This window comes from Melospiza georgiana, chromosome 20 (genome assembly GCF_028018845.1).
Source record: "Melospiza georgiana isolate bMelGeo1 chromosome 20, bMelGeo1.pri, whole genome shotgun sequence".
NCBI classification, from domain to species: Eukaryota; Metazoa; Chordata; class Aves; order Passeriformes; family Passerellidae; genus Melospiza; species Melospiza georgiana.
The window spans coordinates 7,850,897-7,868,496 of NC_080449.1; the positions used below are offsets into that span (position 1 = coordinate 7,850,897).

Genomic DNA, 17,600 nt, shown 5'->3' on the forward strand with positions numbered 1-17,600 from the left:
TATACATAGTATTTATAGATATTCACTATACACATTATCTACTAGCTGCAGTTTATAGTCCATCACATCTATTATACTACATATAATAAATATGGGGTTTATATATATAATCTATATAAATATATACTACTATATAATAAATATGGAGTTATATATATATGTGTATATATATATATATATATATATATATATATATATATATATATATATATATATATATATATATATAAATATGGGGTTTATATTTTGGGCTGCTGGGGGATTCAGCAGTGTTGGTGGTGGTGCTGCAGCCTCCTGAGAGGAGCCAGCAGCCAAGGGAGTGAGGTGGGATGGACAGTCCTGGCCCTGAGCTGTGCTGGGTGGACACCTGGCCAGCAGAAGTGCCTGATGAGCTCCAGACTGTTTGGGGACAGTGGCCAGTGGCAGGTGACAGGGACTTGGGGATCCCTGACAAGGGCAGAGTGTGGCTGCAGCCCCCCAGCCCATGTCCCCTCTCTTTGCTGGGCACTTGGGATGAGGTGAAGATCAGGAGCTGCTTCTGGAACAAACACTAAAGGAACAACGACCTCTGTCCCCAAAGTATCTGTGTTTAAGGACAGAATCTCCCAAACCATGTCAGGTTTTGGCTACAAAGGTCCTTGGACAAGCCAGGTGAATTCTCTGCTGGTACCTGGATAAGGCCTGGCATCAGTGCTGGAAGACGAGAGGTGACAAAGGGACCCGGGTCTCTGCTGTGCTCCTGAGCGCCTTGGTGGCTCTTGGCAGAGCATGGAGAAGCCCTGACCTAATTTATTCTGACTTCCCAAGCCTTGGCCATGGCACACAGAGCTGGCTGAAGGAGCTGGGCAAACGTGGACATGGCTTGAACCATGTTTGGCCAGGGTTGAACCCTGCTGCTGAGGCAGAGCACAGGAGATGGGAACATCCCCTATGGTTCCCAGGAAAGTCCCTCAGGGCTCTTCCCTCCTCCCTCGGAGGTTTCAGTGCTCTGTTAATTGCCATTAATGGCAGCAAACGGGGCAGGAGGTGCCCACCTGGAGCCGGGTTAAACGGCACTGAGGGAAGGGCTGTGCCGGCACTGCAGGACCTGCCTTGCAAATCACCTGCAACAACATGTGCCGTCCTGGTCACCTCTTCTCAAAAATGATAGTGCAAAATTAATTAGAATTAATTAATCAGAAAAGGGTAATAAGGGTGATTAGGCACCTGGGGAAAAGAAAAAAAAAATATTCCTGAAGAGCAATCGCAGCACCATGATTGCCTTGGAAGGTGGCGAGCGAGTGGGAGCAGGAGGGAGGGTGTGCAGGGAAACAAATGGGCTGGAGAGAGGGGTCTGGGGGTGTTTTCTGTCTCCTCACACAAGGAATCACTGAGTGACAAGACTGAAACCCGTCAGAGGAGAAGCATTTCCCAGCAGCAGTGGCCACGGGGAGGCAGCTGAGCCCAGGAAGGCACGGGCGGCTCTGCGGCGGGGCTGGAGCTGGGGCTGCTGCTGCTGCTGCTGCTGCCACTCTTTTTGCAGATTTGGCTTTGCACAAACTGGCCCCAAGCTTGGAGCTGTCTCCAGCAGAGAGTGGGACTCAGTGCTGGCACCCTCATCCCCAGCTGGGCTCAGAAACATGGCAAGCTCAGGGACACTCAGTTTGGTTTTCCTCTTGATTTTCAGCCACACTCTGTTACCTTAATGAAATTAATAACAATAATAATATAAAATCAAAGGAAACATTTGCAAACAAGACCTGCCCCTGAGCTAAGGCAACTGCTGCAGGTTTCATTGCAAGATGAGGGGCCAAAGCAGAGCCCCAGCCCCTGGAGGGGATGGGAGCACCATTCCCTTCCTGCCATCATGAAGAGTTTTGGCAATAGGGAAGGATGGAGGAGGTGGCTTGGGGCTTAATGGAAAGAGCCTTCAGGAGCCCCAGTGCAGCTCAGTGAAATAAAGGATAAAAGTGCCTTTTGTTGGGGAAGAAGAGGCAGCAAATCCTGCAGGCACCATGGAAGGCACGTGGCATGGATGGGATGCAGGTGCCATTGCCTGCTTGAGAACACAGGTGACAACTGGAGCGATGCAACGGCTGCTGGCAGCTCTGGTGAGGGGAAAACTGGTGGGTTTGGGTCATTCAGGTGCCTGTGCATGGGGACACTCACTCCCATGAGTGTCAGCAAGGTGCCACCACCCTGTGCTCAGTGTCCCCTTCCTGCTGACGAAGAGCCTTGTTTGTTTAAAACACAGAGAACAAACTGCAAAAAGCAGTGTTTTTGTGCACAGAGATGCTCTTACTGTGTCCCCTGCTCTGCAGTTGACTAAACACACACTCCTGGTGTCAGCACTGAGCCCCAGCTCAGGTCACTGCTGTCCCCAGCACATTCAAGTCCTGTCACAGGGACTCAGGGGACCTGGGGGCCCAAAAACCGTCCCAGGCTGGTGTTTGCTCGCCCAAAGGTGGGGACTTTATTTCTGCATATGTCTCATGGCAAGGGGCTCTATCCCTAACATGCTGGTTGTGCCATGGATTTCTGGATGGCCATGGGCTGAGCAGCTCTGTTTTGGGGACAGCAAAACCTTGTTTGGGGAAATAGGACATTTTGGGAGAGGCAGGTGCAGGGAGTGGCCCTGCTCCCCCTGTGCCCATGCAGCTCTGCCCCTCTGGCCACTGCCCTCTGACAGCTTTGGGTGCCTTCAAGCAGATTTTGTCCCTACAGGTTTTGTGAAATTCGGTTTCTGGGGAAGATGAGGGAAGGACTCCGGTTATATTAGACAGCAGAGAATCCACACCAGCCTCCATTCCCCACAGACACAACTGTAGCCAGCCCAGCCTTGCCACTGTCACTGTCCCCACAGCAATCCTCTTCCCTGGGCACCCCCAGGCCCCGTTACCCCGTTACCCCTGTCCGGCTGGGGTGGGGTGAGACCCCAAAGGGGAAGGCGTGAGCTGTGCTGAGGGGGGACACGCTGTGCTGAGCCCGCAGGGCCCCGCGCTGGCCCGGCAGGAGCGGCCAGGGGAGGGCACCGGGAGCGGGGACACCAGAGCGGAGGGGTCAGAGCCCGAACCGGGCACGGGTACGGGACGGGGCGTGAGGGGCCGGTGCTGGGGGTGTCAGTCGGTACCGGGCAGTGTCGGTACCGGGTTTTGCTAGTGCTGGGTCCTGTCGGTACCGGCTGTGTCGGTGCCGGGGTGTCAGTCGGTACCGGGTGTGTCGGTACCGGGTATGTCGGTGCCGGGCTCTGTCGGTGCCGGGCTCTGTCGGTAGCGGGTGTGTCGGTGCTGGGCTCTGTCGGTGCCGGGCTCTGTCGGTGCCGGGCTCTGTCGGTAGCGGGTGTGTCGGTGCTGGGCTCTGTCGGTGCCGGGCTCTGTCGGTAGCGGGTGTTCGGTGCCGGGCTCTGTCCGTGCCGGGCTCTGTCGGTGCCGGTGTTCGGTGCCGGGGCCCGAGCGGGTCCCGCTCCCCCTCAGGACGCTCCGAAGTTCCCGCGGCGCAACGGCGGGACAACAGCGCCCCCTGGCGGCCAGGACGGGGCACGGCGGGAGGGAACGGGACGGGACCGGGACAAGGACCGGGACAAGGACAACGGCGGGACAGGACGGGGGCAGGAGCAGGAGCCGGGACGGGGACACGCGGGCAGCCCGGACCAGGACACCTCCGCGGCTACTTGTTCTAGTGACCCTGGGTCCCGTCACCCCAGTGCCAGCCGGCCGGGCTCCCGTGGTAACCTGCCCCTCAAGAACGGCGGGGTACCAGCGGGCTCCCCTTGGGCTGCTCGGTCCGCCCCAGTCCTCCCCCGCCTGTTCCAGTCCGTCCCGGTCCGTCCCGGTCCGTCCCGGTCCGTCCCACCACTGAGCACCCCCGGCCCGAAGCGCCCCCGCGCGGGCAGCAGTGGGAGAGCAGGGCATGTTCCGTCCGTTACGTCACTGTGACGTCACCGCCACGCTGCCGCTTGGTTGGTCCCCGCGGCCGGCCGTGCCGTGGGGGGGCAGCGCGCGGCCGCCGCCGGAGGTAACGGGGGGTCCGGGGGTCGCGGCCCGAGGGAGCGGCGAGAGCGGCGGCACCGGCACCCCCGGCACCCCCGGCACCCCCGGCACGCCTCTCCACGGGCTGCGGCCGCGGGGGGAGCCGGGAGGGGCCGGCGGAGCTGCCCGGGCCGGAGCCGGGGTAGCGCTGCAGCCGGCGGCCCGCGGGGTCCGCAGCGCCGCGGGCCCGGAGCGCGGGGGGGGCCCGGCCCCGGTGGGCGGGAGGCGAAAGGGCCGGGCCGGGCCTTGCAGCGGGGAACCGCCCCCTCGCACCGCACGGGGCTGCTGTAACCCCCCGAGCCGGGACGGGACCCCCATGGCGGGACAGCCACAACCCCCCGGCCTGGGGACCCCCGGCCCCTGCCCGGCCCTGCCGCTCCCGGCCTGCCCGCGGCCCCGGGGCTCGGGGTGACCCCTCCACGCCGTGACCTTCCCCCCCCCACGGCTGCGGCGTCCATGGGGCGAGTCCCGGCCTCCACCTGCCCGCGCTTCCGCGGGCCCCGGCCGCGTTTCAGGGCTCCGGGGGCGGCAGGAAGGGCTCGGGTTCAGGTTTAGGTTCGGGTTAGGGGGGCCGGGTGCTCTCTGCCTGTGCTGGTGCGCTGTGACACCCTGAAAAATGAGTCACCAGGGACTCACCAAGCCAAACCCAGGCCTAGGAATGGGGTCACTGCCGGGAGGGTGAGCCTGAGTCCCAGCCCGTGAGATCAGACAGGGGCACTGCTCAAATTGGAGCACAGACAGGAGCACTGAAGGACAACCCTCCATGCACTCGTGGCTCAGCCTCTGAGCTAAGGGGCAGCAGCAGCAGCTCCTGTCCCTCAGGCTCCCTGGGAGTGTGTCTGTGGGGCTGGGGTGACTCTTACCTGTGATTTCCTGGGGCCATGGTCACACTCACAGGACTAGAGGGGTGATTTGGCACTTAAATCCCATCTTCTCTGCTCCTAGATCACAGCATAGACCAGCTCCTGGCACCACTGAGCCAAACTGGATTTCCACCAGTGACCTGTAAGTTGGCATGCCACGTCCCTCTTTCCTGTCCCTAGGCTGTTTGAGGCCATGTGGGGCCACCAAACCTGTCTAAGCTGCCATAGAAAAGGTTTTGTGTCTAATGGGGTATTTGCCAGCAAATTCAAGCCATGAACTCTATATATTTCTTTATTTTGTAAAGGTGTTTGAAGTCCTTGAATTTACCCTTTGGCCACCTTAAATCTAGTTTCTAATCCCCAGCGCAGTTAATCAAATCCATAGTGGTTTGAATTATGAGATGCCTGGGGGGGGATTTATAGCTTGTATTGCTGATTATACCTTGACTTTATTATATTGCAAATATCTAACTTATGGTCATGGCTCAGATTTACAATCCTCAGGTAGGTGCTCAGGATAACTTTTAGCAACTCGAGGTGTAATTGGAGGTGACCAATGGGGTTGTTGCCCCACATAAACATGGAATCTGTAAAATGTTAAGACAGGGAAAGGAGAGGCAGAACAGGTGAAAAGGATGGGTCAGCCTTAAAATATAATTGTATAATTGCATGTATTGCTGAGCAGGGCTCTGCCATGCCTGTTCTGGCTGAGGCATCTGCTCAGGGAGCAGTTTTGGGCTTATTGATCTCCAGAAAATACCAGGATTTAGATCTTTGTTCCTTCTCGCTCTCAGCTGAAGGTTTTTGTAGTTTGCAGTAGCCCTGGGGAGGGGGAAGGGGTGATAAACAGGTGTGGGGTGCTGGCAGAGCTGACTCACTCCTCGCTGCTTTGGGTTCTCCCATGCCAGGGGAGCAGTGAGTCCTGTGTGGGCCCTCGGCCAGCATGACCAGCGAGGTGGTGGAGAACGAGTTTGAGTTTTACTCCAAGGCAGAGAAGTACTGGAAGGATGTGCCCGCCACGGTGGATGGCATGCTGGGGGGCTACGGCCACATCTCCAGCATCGACATCAACAGCTCCAGGAAGTTCCTGCAGAGGTTTCTGCGGGTAGGTGGCACAGTTTGTCGTGTTCCTAACACCCTTCTCCCAGGGTGGAGCTGGGCTCTTCCCCCTGAATTGCCCCATGGGATCCTCTGTGTGGCTGTCCCGCTTCTCCCCGGTGGCTGCCTCGCAGTGGGGCTCACCCCTCACGGTGGCTCTTGCAGGATGGCCCCAACCGGACGGGGACAACCCGAGCTCTGGACTGCGGGGCTGGCATCGGCCGGATCACCAAGCGGCTGCTGCTGCCCCTCTTCAAGACAGTGGACATGGTGGATGTGACAGAGGACTTCCTCACCAAGGCCAAGAGCTACCTGGGCGAGGAGGGCAGGCGGGTGCGCAACTACTTCTGCTGCGGCCTCCAGGACTTCAGCCCTGAGCCCAACTCCTACGATGTCATCTGGATCCAGTGGGTCATTGGTGAGGGTCACTGCTTGTGGGGCCTTTCCAGCCTGTCCCGTTCTCTTAAGGGGACAGGTGTCCTATGCACTGGGGAGAGCAGCCTGAGGTCTGCCTGGATGGGTGGGGGCCTGGGGTGAGCAGCTGTCTCCCAGCCCATGGAGGGGCCCTGTACTTTTTCCCCCGAGCCCTCAGAGGCCAGAGCAGAGGTGTGGGTTGGATGGAGTTGAGTAGTGAGACACGAGTTGGACACCCCGCTAAAGCTTCCCCTGCAGATGTCTCAAGTATTTGGTTCTGGAGGGATCCCAAATGCAGCTTCTGTGTTTCCTCCCCTTGGTCACCCTCTAACCCCTGCTCTGCCCCTCCAGGACATCTCACTGACAACCACCTCTCCGACTTCCTGAAGCGCTGCCGTGCCGGCCTGCGGCCCAACGGCATCGTGGTCATCAAGGACAACATGGCCCAGGAGGGTGTGATCATGGACGATGTGGACAGCAGCGTCTGCAGGGACCTGGACGTGGTCCATAAGATCATCCGCAGAGCTGGGCTGCACCTCCTGGCTGAGGAGCGCCAGGAGAACTTTCCTGATGAGATCTACCACGTGTACACCTTTGCCATGAGATGAGGGCAGCGGGAGGAGGTCTCTCCCGTGTCGTGACTGCCCTTCCAGGGGCCCGTGACAAGGACGGGACTTTGTCTTCCAAGTTGCTGCTGTTTGTGAAAAGAGGTGTTTGCCAAATACATTTTCCTGCTGTTGCACTTCTGCACGTGAGGTCTGTCGGGTGCATGTTGGCTCTGTGCCACCTTGGGGGCTCTGGTCAGGAGCAGGAGGGTCTCCAGTGCATGAGGTGACCCATGGGCAGCTGCAGGTTGCTGACTGCAGTGCACAGGGCCCCTGCTCATGAACAGGAGCTTGAGGCACCTTTGGCATGCCCTGGGCTCCGTTCCTTGCATGGGTGTTTGATCCTCTCCTGCTGCTCAGCAATGAGCTGGGTAAGGCAAAGGGGAGAAGCCTCAGCTGTGTCCCTGTGGTGGTGTGGGGAGGCAACACCAGGTTCTGGGGCTTTGAGGGGGCCTCACCTTTAAACCCCTGAGCAGGTCTCCTACCTGGGCAGGAAAAAGGGAGGGAGGTGTGTGTGACCCTGAGTCCCCACATCCTCCTGCAGGGACAGGAGTATCCCTGGGAGTGCACTGGGGTGGTGTGAGCTGCTCCCAGACCCATCCAGCTTGTCACCTCCAGCTCCACTGCTGTGACACTGTGCTCCCCCAGCACCCCACACCATCACCCAGCTTTGAACATCCCCATCTCCTCTTTGGCCACGTTCCCTTCATTTACCAAGTCTGGCCTCTGGCCCAAGGTGGCCAACACTGGCACAGCATTGTGCCAGGGGTGAGCCCAGGTGCAGAGTTGGCTGCAGCTCCACCCTCCAGCCATCCCCCCATTCCTGTCCTTCCCCCCACCTCTCCTAAGGAAAACCAAGCCCCTGTTGTTATTATAGAAGGCCTCGTTTAATAGTTCAGTTCCCATTCCAGACACCAGGGCAGAATTTGATCACATTACTGAGGTTTTTAAGCACCAGTTCATCAGGACACCCAGTTCCAGTTCCAAATGCCAGTGAATCCCAGATCCACCTGATACAAACTGTCTTTAACCAGAACAGATTTTTCCTCTTCATCTACTGCATCCATCCTCCATGAAAAACAGTACAAACCAACAAAAAACTGTGAGGGGCTCAGCTCTGTGGCCAGCCTTTGGCACGTCACAAGGAAGCAGGTGCCTGGAAAGGGGAGCCAGGCAGCTGTGGCAGGGCTGGAACATGAGCCCTCCAGGTGCAGCAATTCCTTCTGGGAAGGAGGCACTGGAGAGTAAGAACCTGGGAGTGGTCACCAAAGGAAAGAGCCAAGGAATGGGGAGGGAGGCACAAGGCACTCAGCTGCTGACTGCCTGTTCCTCATCCTTGCACAGGGATGTTAGGAAACATCCCTTTGTGTGTTTTGCAGCCCAGTAACTCTGAGATGTCCTTGGTGGATGTTTCTCTGTGCCAGGATGGGGTGCAGAAGCTCAGTCAGCCCCATTTCACTCCCATCCCCAGTGTCAGAAGCCCACACTGAGCAAGGAAGGCATCCACACCCACAGGATGATCCCAGATCTGCTTCCACCACCAGGACCAGAGGCAGGAAAGCCAGAACACCTCTTCCTTCTCCCAGCACCCTGAGGCATCTCTCAGCCCCACTGGACACCTAAGGCACTGCATCACCCACGCGTGGGCAGGGCTGGGAGAGGGGACAGGGTGCCTGTCCAGTCACAGCCCCAAGCCTTTGCTCAATCTCCCTCCAAACCAGCCCCAGTATCCAGCTCCCCATGCCCAAGAGCTCTGCCTGCCTCCCCATGACGTGCCCCAGAGCAACGAGACCTTCCCAAACCCAGGTGTGATGTTGTGCCCAGAAAAACACCCCCAGAATGCCACAGAGAGGGACTCCATGGACAGCACCTCTCGCTGCAGAGAAAACTGTCTCAGAGCAGAGCTGTGGTAGCTGCAGGCACAGCAGGGCTGTGGAGGGAGCAGACAGAGGCACTGCCAGGCTCACAGGTCCTCGTGGCCAGCAGCAGCGTGGTCAATGAGCAGGTACCACTTGAGCCTGTCTGGGAGAGGCAGAGCTTTGATTTTGTCACCCACAGGCCACGGTTTGAGGCGCTGCCGGATGAACACCCTGCACAGGTGTTTCAGTGCCTGCGGCGAGCGCTCCAGCTGCTTCAGAGAGCAGAACAGAGTCTGGACCTCCTGCCTGTGGAACCTACAGCTGCTGGTGTTGACCTCAAAATTGCTGGGCAGCTGGATGGCTTGTGAACTGGCCATCATGAGCTCCAGCAGAGTCTGACCCTTCTGCATGAGGTCTGAGGAATAGGTTTCATCGTTGAAGCGGCTGAGGTGCCAGCAGAGGTGCTCGAAGGCGATGTGGAAGCCGGACCAGCACGAGGGACCGTGCAGGGAGCAGTTGTAGGCAGCACCTGACTCCAGCAACAAGCGCAGCAGGGGGAAGTAGTCGCTGAAGCTTTTCAAGCAGAAGTGTGTGAGGGACTCTGAGGCTGGGCACTGGCTGGGGTTGGCACCGTGGGCCAGCAGCAGCTGCGTGACGCGGAAGCAGAAGCGCTCGATGTCCTCGGCCTCCTCCTCGGTGTAGCTGTACGCCATCTCTCCCAGCAGGAGGATGACATAGGTGAAGACAGTGTCACCATCCTTGGTGGCAGCCGTGACATCTGCGCCTGCAGGAGGGGACAGAGAGGGTAACTGACACTGCAGAGCGTGAGGCCAGGCCAGCACCAGCTCCAGCATCCCTGGGCTTTACTCTGAGTCCACAAAGGAGTCAGGAGGGCAGTGCCTGGTGCTGCACAAAGAATCAGCCAGCCCAGAAAGGGGAGGAGGTTTTCTTTACCTCCTTCCAGCAGGAGACGGATGCTGTCGGTGTTGTGGATCTGGCCACTGTCACTGCTGGCCAGGGCATGCAGCAGTGCTGTCTTCCCTGCAATGGAGCAATCAGTCAGACATAGGACAACAGGGTGACACCCCAAAAGGCAGGAAGGGAAACAATCCACCCCACCCACCAGACAGCCAAACGCAGGGAGTGACAACCCTTCTTCTGGCAGAGGCTTCCACTGTCCCCATGATGGTGCCCAGCTCACAGGCCACACGTGCAGGGCTGGTGGTGGTCTCAGTGGGTACATGTGGCATGGCAGAGTGAGTTTTAGAGCAAGTGGGCAGCACAGGACAACAGAGGCACAGCCCCGCCCCACCTCCCCTGCACTGCACAGAGCTGGGTTCAGCCCTTTTCACACAGCCAGCACACCAGGAGGAAACACCGAGTGCAGGGAGGTTCTGCCAGCTTCCTCCCAACTACCAAACCCGACTGAGAGCAGGGAGCAGGTGCAGCAGCAAATGTCCCCAGCCCCGTGCCCTGCCCACCCTCAGCTGGGGGAGCTGGGTGGGGAGCACAGACCGTTCTTGTCAGCAGCGTTGACGTCGGCCCCCAGCTCCAGCAGCCGCTGCAGGCACGGCAACCGCTCGGGCTCCTCGCTGGCCAGGTCCAGGGGACTGCTCTCATGGATCTGCACAACAGACAAAAACTGTTAAAAAGCACTGGCACATACTGAAGACTGTGAGCGTCTGCAGGGAGTTTTATCTTGGCTACAGTAAGAGTCTCTCCGGCCTCCTCCCACGCTGCTCCAAGGCAGGGGCTCAGCTCAACCTGACCTGCCCCAGCAGCAGAGCAGGGACGGCGGGCACAGGGATGTGCCAAGGGGAGCAGCACAGGGAGCAGGGGGGCAGGAGGGCTGTCCCCCCTCAGAGCAGAGCAGCTCAGGCTGGGGCTCAGGCAGGAGCGGGGCCGTACCCGGTCCCTGCGGTTGATGTCGGCGCCGTGCTGCACCAGGAGCTCCACCGCGTCCGGCTGGTTGCGCAGCACCGCCATGTGCAGGGGCGTGTAGTACGTCACTGGGTCTGAGGAGAAAAACAGTCAGGGAGAACAAAACGGCCCCAGAGCCTGCCAAGAGTGGAAGGGGACAGCTGGGGAGGGCCCTGGGAGCACAGTGATGCCTGGACCCCGGGTCCTGCTGCTCCAATGGCTCCATCCTGCCAAAAGCCCCCCAGTCCCTGGTGTCCCTCAGTCCATCCAAGGCACATCCACACTGCTCCAGCAAGGAGCAGGAGTGTCTGAGCTGGCAGCACCCCCTCTTTCTGCCCCAGCTATCCCCCCCTCCCAGGGCAGCTTCTGATCTGCTGGTTCCTCCTGGCCCAGCTCCCCTTCCCACCAGCCTCACCTTCAAAGCTGAGGTCAGCACCAAATTCCAGGAGGATTTCTGCAGCTGGGACGAGCCCCAGCTCGGTGACCTTCAGCAGGGCATAGCTCACACCTTCCTGATAAAATGGGGAGTGGGTCTCCCTCTCCAGGACTCTTCTCACAGCTGAGAGCTGGCTCTTGTCACTGTCCAGGCAGGCAGGGCTTGAGACACACAAAAACCCAACAGTTACTCAGTGAACATAGCTCAGGTGTGCAAGGGTCAAAGGTGGCACCAGGGAAGAAGGAAAATCCCTGGTCTTCCCTCTGGTCCTGTACCCAGTGTGTCTCTGACCCGTGGGCTGTGGGGTTACACAGCACCCTCAGTGCCTCAGCTGAGCCCCAGTTCAGGCTTTGTTGCCAGGGGTCAGGCAGAAAAGGCCTTTCCTGGGGGGCTCCCATAGCTCCCATGTTTGCCTTGCTCCACCCTCCACATTCCCAAAGAACAGCAGCCAAAGGAAGGTCTGTGGGATGAGCTGCTCCCCACTGAGGGCTGTCCAAGCCAACGCTGCCCAACCTCCCTGAGCTCCAACCACCCCCCAAAACACCCCGGGGTGTTCAGCTCCCTGTGTTACCTCTCCAGGGAGCTCTGCCCTTCGGTGTCAGGCGTGGCCAGCAGCCCCAGCAGCTCATCCACCAGGGGCTGGTACTCCAGGACGATCCTGCGGAAGCCGTGCAGGAAAGGCATCGTGCTCTGCCCGTGCACCCCCTCCCGGGGGCCTGCAGCACGGCACCGCTGTCCTCCCGAGGGGCTTCTCCCTCCTTTCAAAACAAACGAGGCTTTCAGCACGTCTGAACGTAGGAAAAAACACAGCCTCCCCCTCCTTACATAAAGGCAGCCCAACCCAGTGCAGGGATCTCCTCCCACACACCGATCTGGCGTCTCCAAATTATCTCCTGCACACAGAGCTGCACACTGTGGTTATCTGGGCACGGCCAGGATGGGCACAAAGCCCCGGGGCCAGGAGCCTCCTTTTTTGTGTGCCCTGTCTGCCTGGGCAGTGCCAGGAGCCCCCACAGGCTGGGGAGATGCTCCAGTGCCCCGGGGTCTGGCACCAGCAAAGCCCTGCCCGGCTTCTATGGGACACTTCTGGAGCCAGCCCAGGGACACCGAGCCCACAGACCCCTCTAAATCTCCCCGCACCCACGGGAGGAAAGAGGAGCCCCCAGACCCCAGCGGGAGGAATAACGAGATAACGAATAACCCTGCCTAAAGATCTCCAAAACATATATCTTCAATTCCTTATCGTTCCTTACTTAAGTTAAACAGTGCAATTAAAATAAGCTAATGAAAAATAAAGCTAATTTGGTTTTTCTGTTCGTTTTACAATGCTTTAAAGTCGGAGTATTTTTGTTATTATGAGCATGTAGGTGTAAATAAATAAATAAATGACGACATGCACCACTCCTGGCAGGTTGAGTGGGCTGCATCCATACATTTTTAGATGCACTAAACAAGCTCATCACACCTTTCTCTGAGGGGGCAGATTAGGCTATAGCGGGGGGGAAAAAAAACCCCAAACGAGTCCATAAACCTCGGTTCATTTTCACAATTAAACACTCACAAATTGCAGTGCAAGCCCCGCCGGCGGCCCCGAGCAGCGCCCTCCCCTCACGGCTCAGCCCCGGCCCCGCCGCCCCTCACCTGCCCGGGCACCGCCACCGGAACCGGAACGGGAAGCGCGACCCGCCGGGGGCGGGACCTCGCGGGGGGGGGTGTGGTCACGGCATTGGGGTGTGGCCAAACGGGGCGTGGTCCGATCGGAGGGTGTGGTCTCGGCGTGAGGGTGTGGCCATATGGGGCGTGGTCTAACGGGGGCGTGGTCTCACAGAAGGCACGGCCTGATAAAGCGGCACAGCGTGTGGGCGTGGCCTCCATGGGCGAGGCCTCTATGGGGCGTGGCCAGCAGGGGGCAGCACGTGGCCGCGCGGTGTCCCCCCCTCTGTCCCCCCGGGGTGTCCCCTCCTCACGGGTGTCACACCCCGAGTATCCCCTGCCCCGGTGTCCTCCCCCCTCCCAGGTGTCCCCTCCCTGCCCCGACTGTCCCCTCCCACCATGTGTCCCCTCCCTGTGTCCCCCATCCCCTGGTGTCCCCTCCCCCGGGTGTCCCCCTTTTCCCCAGTGTCCCCCGTCCCGCCCAGGCCGGGTGGCTTTGCCGGGAGCTGGCACCCAGCGGCTGCCGCCTCCCCCGGGGCTCGGGGTGACTCCGGTGCCGCTGCCCGGACCCTCCCCTGCTGGAAGAGCTACCAGGGGAACATTAGCCCGGGATTTATTGGTGCTATTATCATAATCATCATTATTTTTATTATTATTCTGGCGGGATCCGCCAGCGCGGGGAGCTCTGGAGAGCGGCAATAACTGAAGCCGCCTTGGGTTTCCTATTTACGTATTTATTTTATTCCGGTGGAGCGCTTCCAGATTCCAGCAGGCAGCCGTGGCCCCGGGGCAGAGGGGGCGAGGAGGCCGCGCCGGCTGGGCATTTTTGTGACATTCTATCACGGTCCCCATGTTTCCCACCCTTCCTTTCCCCACACAAATTGGGGCGCCAGCATGGGGGACCCCGGTGCTTGCAGCCCCTGGACCCCGAGTCCACCTTCAGGGCTCTTTGCAGGGTGGCTGGTGGCCCTGGTGCCACCAGGATTTGGTGCTGGGCAGTGGCACCTCGATGGGCAGCTGGCCTGCACCCCCCTGTGTGGGTTTGGGGGTGCCATCCCCGTGTTTGCCTGAGTAGGGGTGGGAATGACCCCGTCCAGCCCTGGGCAGGGGGTGAGCAGCAAGGAGGAGTGAGGGACAGTGGGGATTTGTCCCTGTGCATAGAGGGCTCAGCTGGGGCTGCAGGGACCCCCCTTTGGGTGGGCTGGGCAGCTGAGACCCTCACTCCAGTCCCAGGTAAAGCCAGACCTCAGCCCCTCTGCATTCCCAGTAAAGCCCAAACTCCTCCAATGTCCAAGAAAACCCTGGAGCCCCCACAATTGCAGAGCCAGCAGCAGACACAAACCCCATCCTTGTCTGTGTGGCACTGCTGGGGACCCTGCAGGTCCAGCCCTCCACAGGCACCATTCTGGGGAGAAATCACTGCTCCTTTCCTGCTCTTGGCTGGGAAAGGAGGGCTGCCCAGGCAGGGTCACCCCAGTGCCACCTCTGACCCCAGCCATGCTGTCCCTGAGGATGAGAGGGGACACTGGGCTGCCCCAAAGGGCCATGCCAGCCCCTATGTGCCTTTTCAGGAGCCCCTCAGAGGCTTTGCCCTCACCCTGGTCACCCTCAGCTTGAAAGGAGGCTTTGGTGGGACCAAACCTGGCTCCAAACCTGCCCTGGAAGGTGACAAACCAGGAGAGCCACGGGCTGAGCCTTTCCCTTGCCACCCGTGAGTCCATGCAGGTGGGATTCCTCCCCTGCCATGAGCACAGCACAGGACACAGACCCCGGGGAGGGGTCCCCAGCCCCACATTTCCTGGGAGCAGAGGTTTTGCAAGCAGGGTCATTGCTGGAGGGGTGTTGGGGTGCCTGGCTGGGATAACAGCACCAAGCTGGGGTATTTGGGTGCAATAACAGCACCAGGCTGGGGTATTTGAATTCCTGGCTGGGGTAACAGCACCAGGCTGGGGTATTTGGGTGCCTGGCTGGGGTAACAGCACCAGGATGGGGTATTTGAATTCCTGGCTGGGGTAACAGCTCCAGGATGGGGTATTTGAATTCCTGGCTGGGGTAACAGCTCCAGGATGGGGTATTTGGGTGCCTGGCTGGGGTAACAGCACCAGGATGGGGTATTTGAATTCCTGGCTGGGGTAACAGCTCCAGGCTGGGGTATTTGAATTCCTGGCTGGGGTAAGAGCCCCGGGCTCTGCCCCTTCCTCCCCGTGGCCCTGGCGGGGCGGGCTCAGAAGAATGCAGAGTTGGCCATCCATCCATCAGGGAGACACAGCAACAGCCAGCCGAAGAAAGAGGGGCATTTTAGGAGGAAAGCCAGGGAAATTTGATCATTAAGAAATCCTCCTGGCTGTCTGGGGGAATTTAATTAAATTGCTGGAAAGGGCTGTAAGCACATCTGGATCCAATATGTGCCGCTTTGATTTTTTTCTTTCTTTCTCTTTTTTTTTTTTCCTTTTTTTTTTTTTTTTTTTTTTTTTTTTTTTAGTTCACTCTTTTCCCATCTCGCTGTTGAAGGAGGGGGGGAATAAAAGGGAAATAGCAGAGCCACGGAGTATTGGTTCATCTGGGACTGACTGGGATTCCTGGCAGGGAAAGAAAGAGAGGGAGAGAAAGAAAGAGCAGAAGAGAGGCAGAAAGAGAGGGAATGAGAAAGCTGGGAGAAAAATCCTCACCAAGGGGCTGGCTGGGGTGTTTTATAATGCCACCACAGAGACAGGGAGCTGGGAGGCAGCGGGGGGAGTTGTGAGGGCTGCAGGGGAGAGGAGGAGGAGGAGAGGAGCCAGCACAGGCCATGCTGTACTTTTGGGGTCTGGCAGGGATGGAGGGAGAAAGAGGAGCTGCTCAGTAAATCCAGAAATACCAATGCTGCTGGGAAAGGCAGGGCTGGGCAGGGGGACTCCTCCAGCAACTGCCCCAGGCTGTCACCCCTGTGGGTGGCACTGCCCTGATGCCCTGGGGGTGCAGGGGGTGCTCTGCTCCCCAGACACGGGGCCTGGCACCCACCCACCCATACCCAGAGCTCATTTCTGGCCCTGGGCAGGCACTGCCAACCCCCTCCATCCCCCACAGTCCCCTCTGAGCATCCTCCAGTGCAGCCGAGGTGCAATTCCACAGCCAGAAAATCCTTCAGCTGTGGATGAGCCAGCCCAGCCTCTCTGCCACAGGGCAGGATTTTGGGAATGTTAGGAGGGAACAGCTGGGTGCCACAAGGAGCAGCTCCATCCCATCCCATCCCAGGCAGGGCTCCAAGGAGGCTGCACTGCCCCAGCCCATGGATTTGGGGTGAGCAGGGGCTGGGCTGGCAGAGCACATCCAGCTCCAGGCCGTGCTGAGCACCAGGGAAGCACAAAGTGTGGGCACAGCGTGAGAGAAATATCAGGAAACCCCAAGGAAAACACAAAGTGAGATTACCAAAAATATAATATTATAAATCTTTATCTTTTGAGAGGAGGATGAAGGACTGGCAAACAGAAACTCATCCACCCCAAGGGCTACCAACCACTGAGGAGACTCAGAGCTCACACCCAGCTCAGCAAAACCCAGCTGCTGGTGCCAGCTAAAGCAAACCTGCTCAGCTTTGTCCCTGCACCACCCACGTTTTGCCCAAGAATCACCTTGCCAGCTTCGAATTCCATTTTAAAACACAATTTTTACCAAAAAAATAAATTAGAAGAGCTTGCACAAGCGGGTTAGGAAACACCAGGGGTGTGTGTTTCAAACAACCAGGTCTTGCTTGGGATGCTTCGTGTGGCTGGTGGTGTTAAAAAAACGATGCTGAGGAGAAAAAAAAAAAAGGGCAAATCCTACAGCTAAAAAGGAAATTGCATTAATACAGATTGTTTTATTTAAAAAAAGCAAACCCTGACCTCTACTTCAAAAAAGTCATTAGACATTCTCCTTCTGAAAGGCCGACAGGGGATATTACTGAAAGGCCAGTTAATTTCTCAATGACTTACTGTTCTTGCTCTGCTCATGGAAATGTGTAAAGAGTTGGAGGGTAATTTAAGGCACCCTGCAGAAAGGTGTGTAAATCTTTGCATGTCTAAAGAAACTTTACCAGACCGCTAGGACTGGGAAAAAAAAGAAAATGCTTGCCCTCCTTTTTTTTTCTTTTTTTTTTTTCTTTTTTTTTTTTTTTAACTTTCCTTTGGAACTCTGATCCCCTTTGATCATAAAAAAGGTCATATTTCAACCAAAAAAATATCAGCAATCACAGGGCCCGAGGAAGTGCGAACCCAAGGGGGTTTCACCGACGATTATTCCCCCCATTTAATTATTTAATGCCACGGACTGAGGGAGAGCTGTCTGCCCTGGAAAAGCCAGACAGTTCAAGAATAAGGTCTGGCCCTAAACAAGGAGGAGGAGGAGGAGGAAGAGGGTTATAAACGGGCATGGGGCTGCTCCTTGTGGCAGCCCCATCCTGCCCTTGCCCCTGCATGGGCCGGGAGCAGCCACCCCCAAAATAATCCCAGCAAGTTGTGATCATTTCCCAGCCCTGGAGCCGAGAGAGGGGACTGGGGCACCCCGAGGATGGGGGTCCCCACTGCCCTGGCATAGCCAGTGCCCACTGCTGAAGGGTCACTGCCAGGGCTGATCCTGGGGCAGATTTTCCTGGGTGTGGGGTCATCCCCATCGCGGGGAGGGTCTGTGCCTGCGGTCATGGTGGAGAAAAGCAGGGTGGGGTGAGGGAAGGGTGGCACCAGAGCGTGGTGGTGCCAGGGGTGATGCAGCCATGCCCTCCCTGAGAG

At 58.1% G+C, this 17,600-nt stretch overlaps 2 protein-coding genes across 3 annotated transcripts; one reads left to right on the forward strand and one right to left on the reverse strand.

The window, feature by feature from the left end:
• Positions 1-3,917: 3,917 nt before the first annotated feature.
• NTMT1 (N-terminal Xaa-Pro-Lys N-methyltransferase 1) lies at positions 3,918-7,124 on the forward strand. 2 transcript variants are annotated; one of them, XM_058038116.1, is made up of 5 exons: positions 3,918-3,993; positions 4,953-5,012; positions 5,779-5,975; positions 6,134-6,386; positions 6,734-7,124. In XM_058038116.1, the coding sequence occupies exons 3-5, from the start codon at positions 5,814-5,816 to the stop codon at positions 6,988-6,990; spliced, it is 672 nt and encodes a 223-aa protein (XP_057894099.1). In that variant the 5' UTR covers positions 3,918-3,993; positions 4,953-5,012; positions 5,779-5,813; the 3' UTR covers positions 6,991-7,124. The 2 variants fall into 2 exon arrangements, with proteins under 2 accessions (XP_057894099.1, XP_057894100.1); XM_058038117.1 differs by lacking the exon at positions 3,918-3,993 and having other exon boundaries at positions 4,290-5,012.
• A 728-nt stretch (positions 7,125-7,852) lies between these two features.
• Positions 7,853-12,892, reverse strand: ASB6 (ankyrin repeat and SOCS box containing 6). Its single transcript, XM_058038099.1, has 7 exons — positions 12,844-12,892; positions 11,774-11,960; positions 11,182-11,363; positions 10,755-10,861; positions 10,362-10,470; positions 9,801-9,887; positions 7,853-9,630 (listed from the first exon to the last, which is right to left on the reverse strand). The coding sequence occupies exons 2-7, from the start codon at positions 11,884-11,886 to the stop codon at positions 8,951-8,953; spliced, it is 1,278 nt and encodes a 425-aa protein (XP_057894082.1). The 5' UTR covers positions 11,887-11,960; positions 12,844-12,892; the 3' UTR covers positions 7,853-8,950.
• Between the last annotated feature and the right edge of the window lie 4,708 nt (positions 12,893-17,600).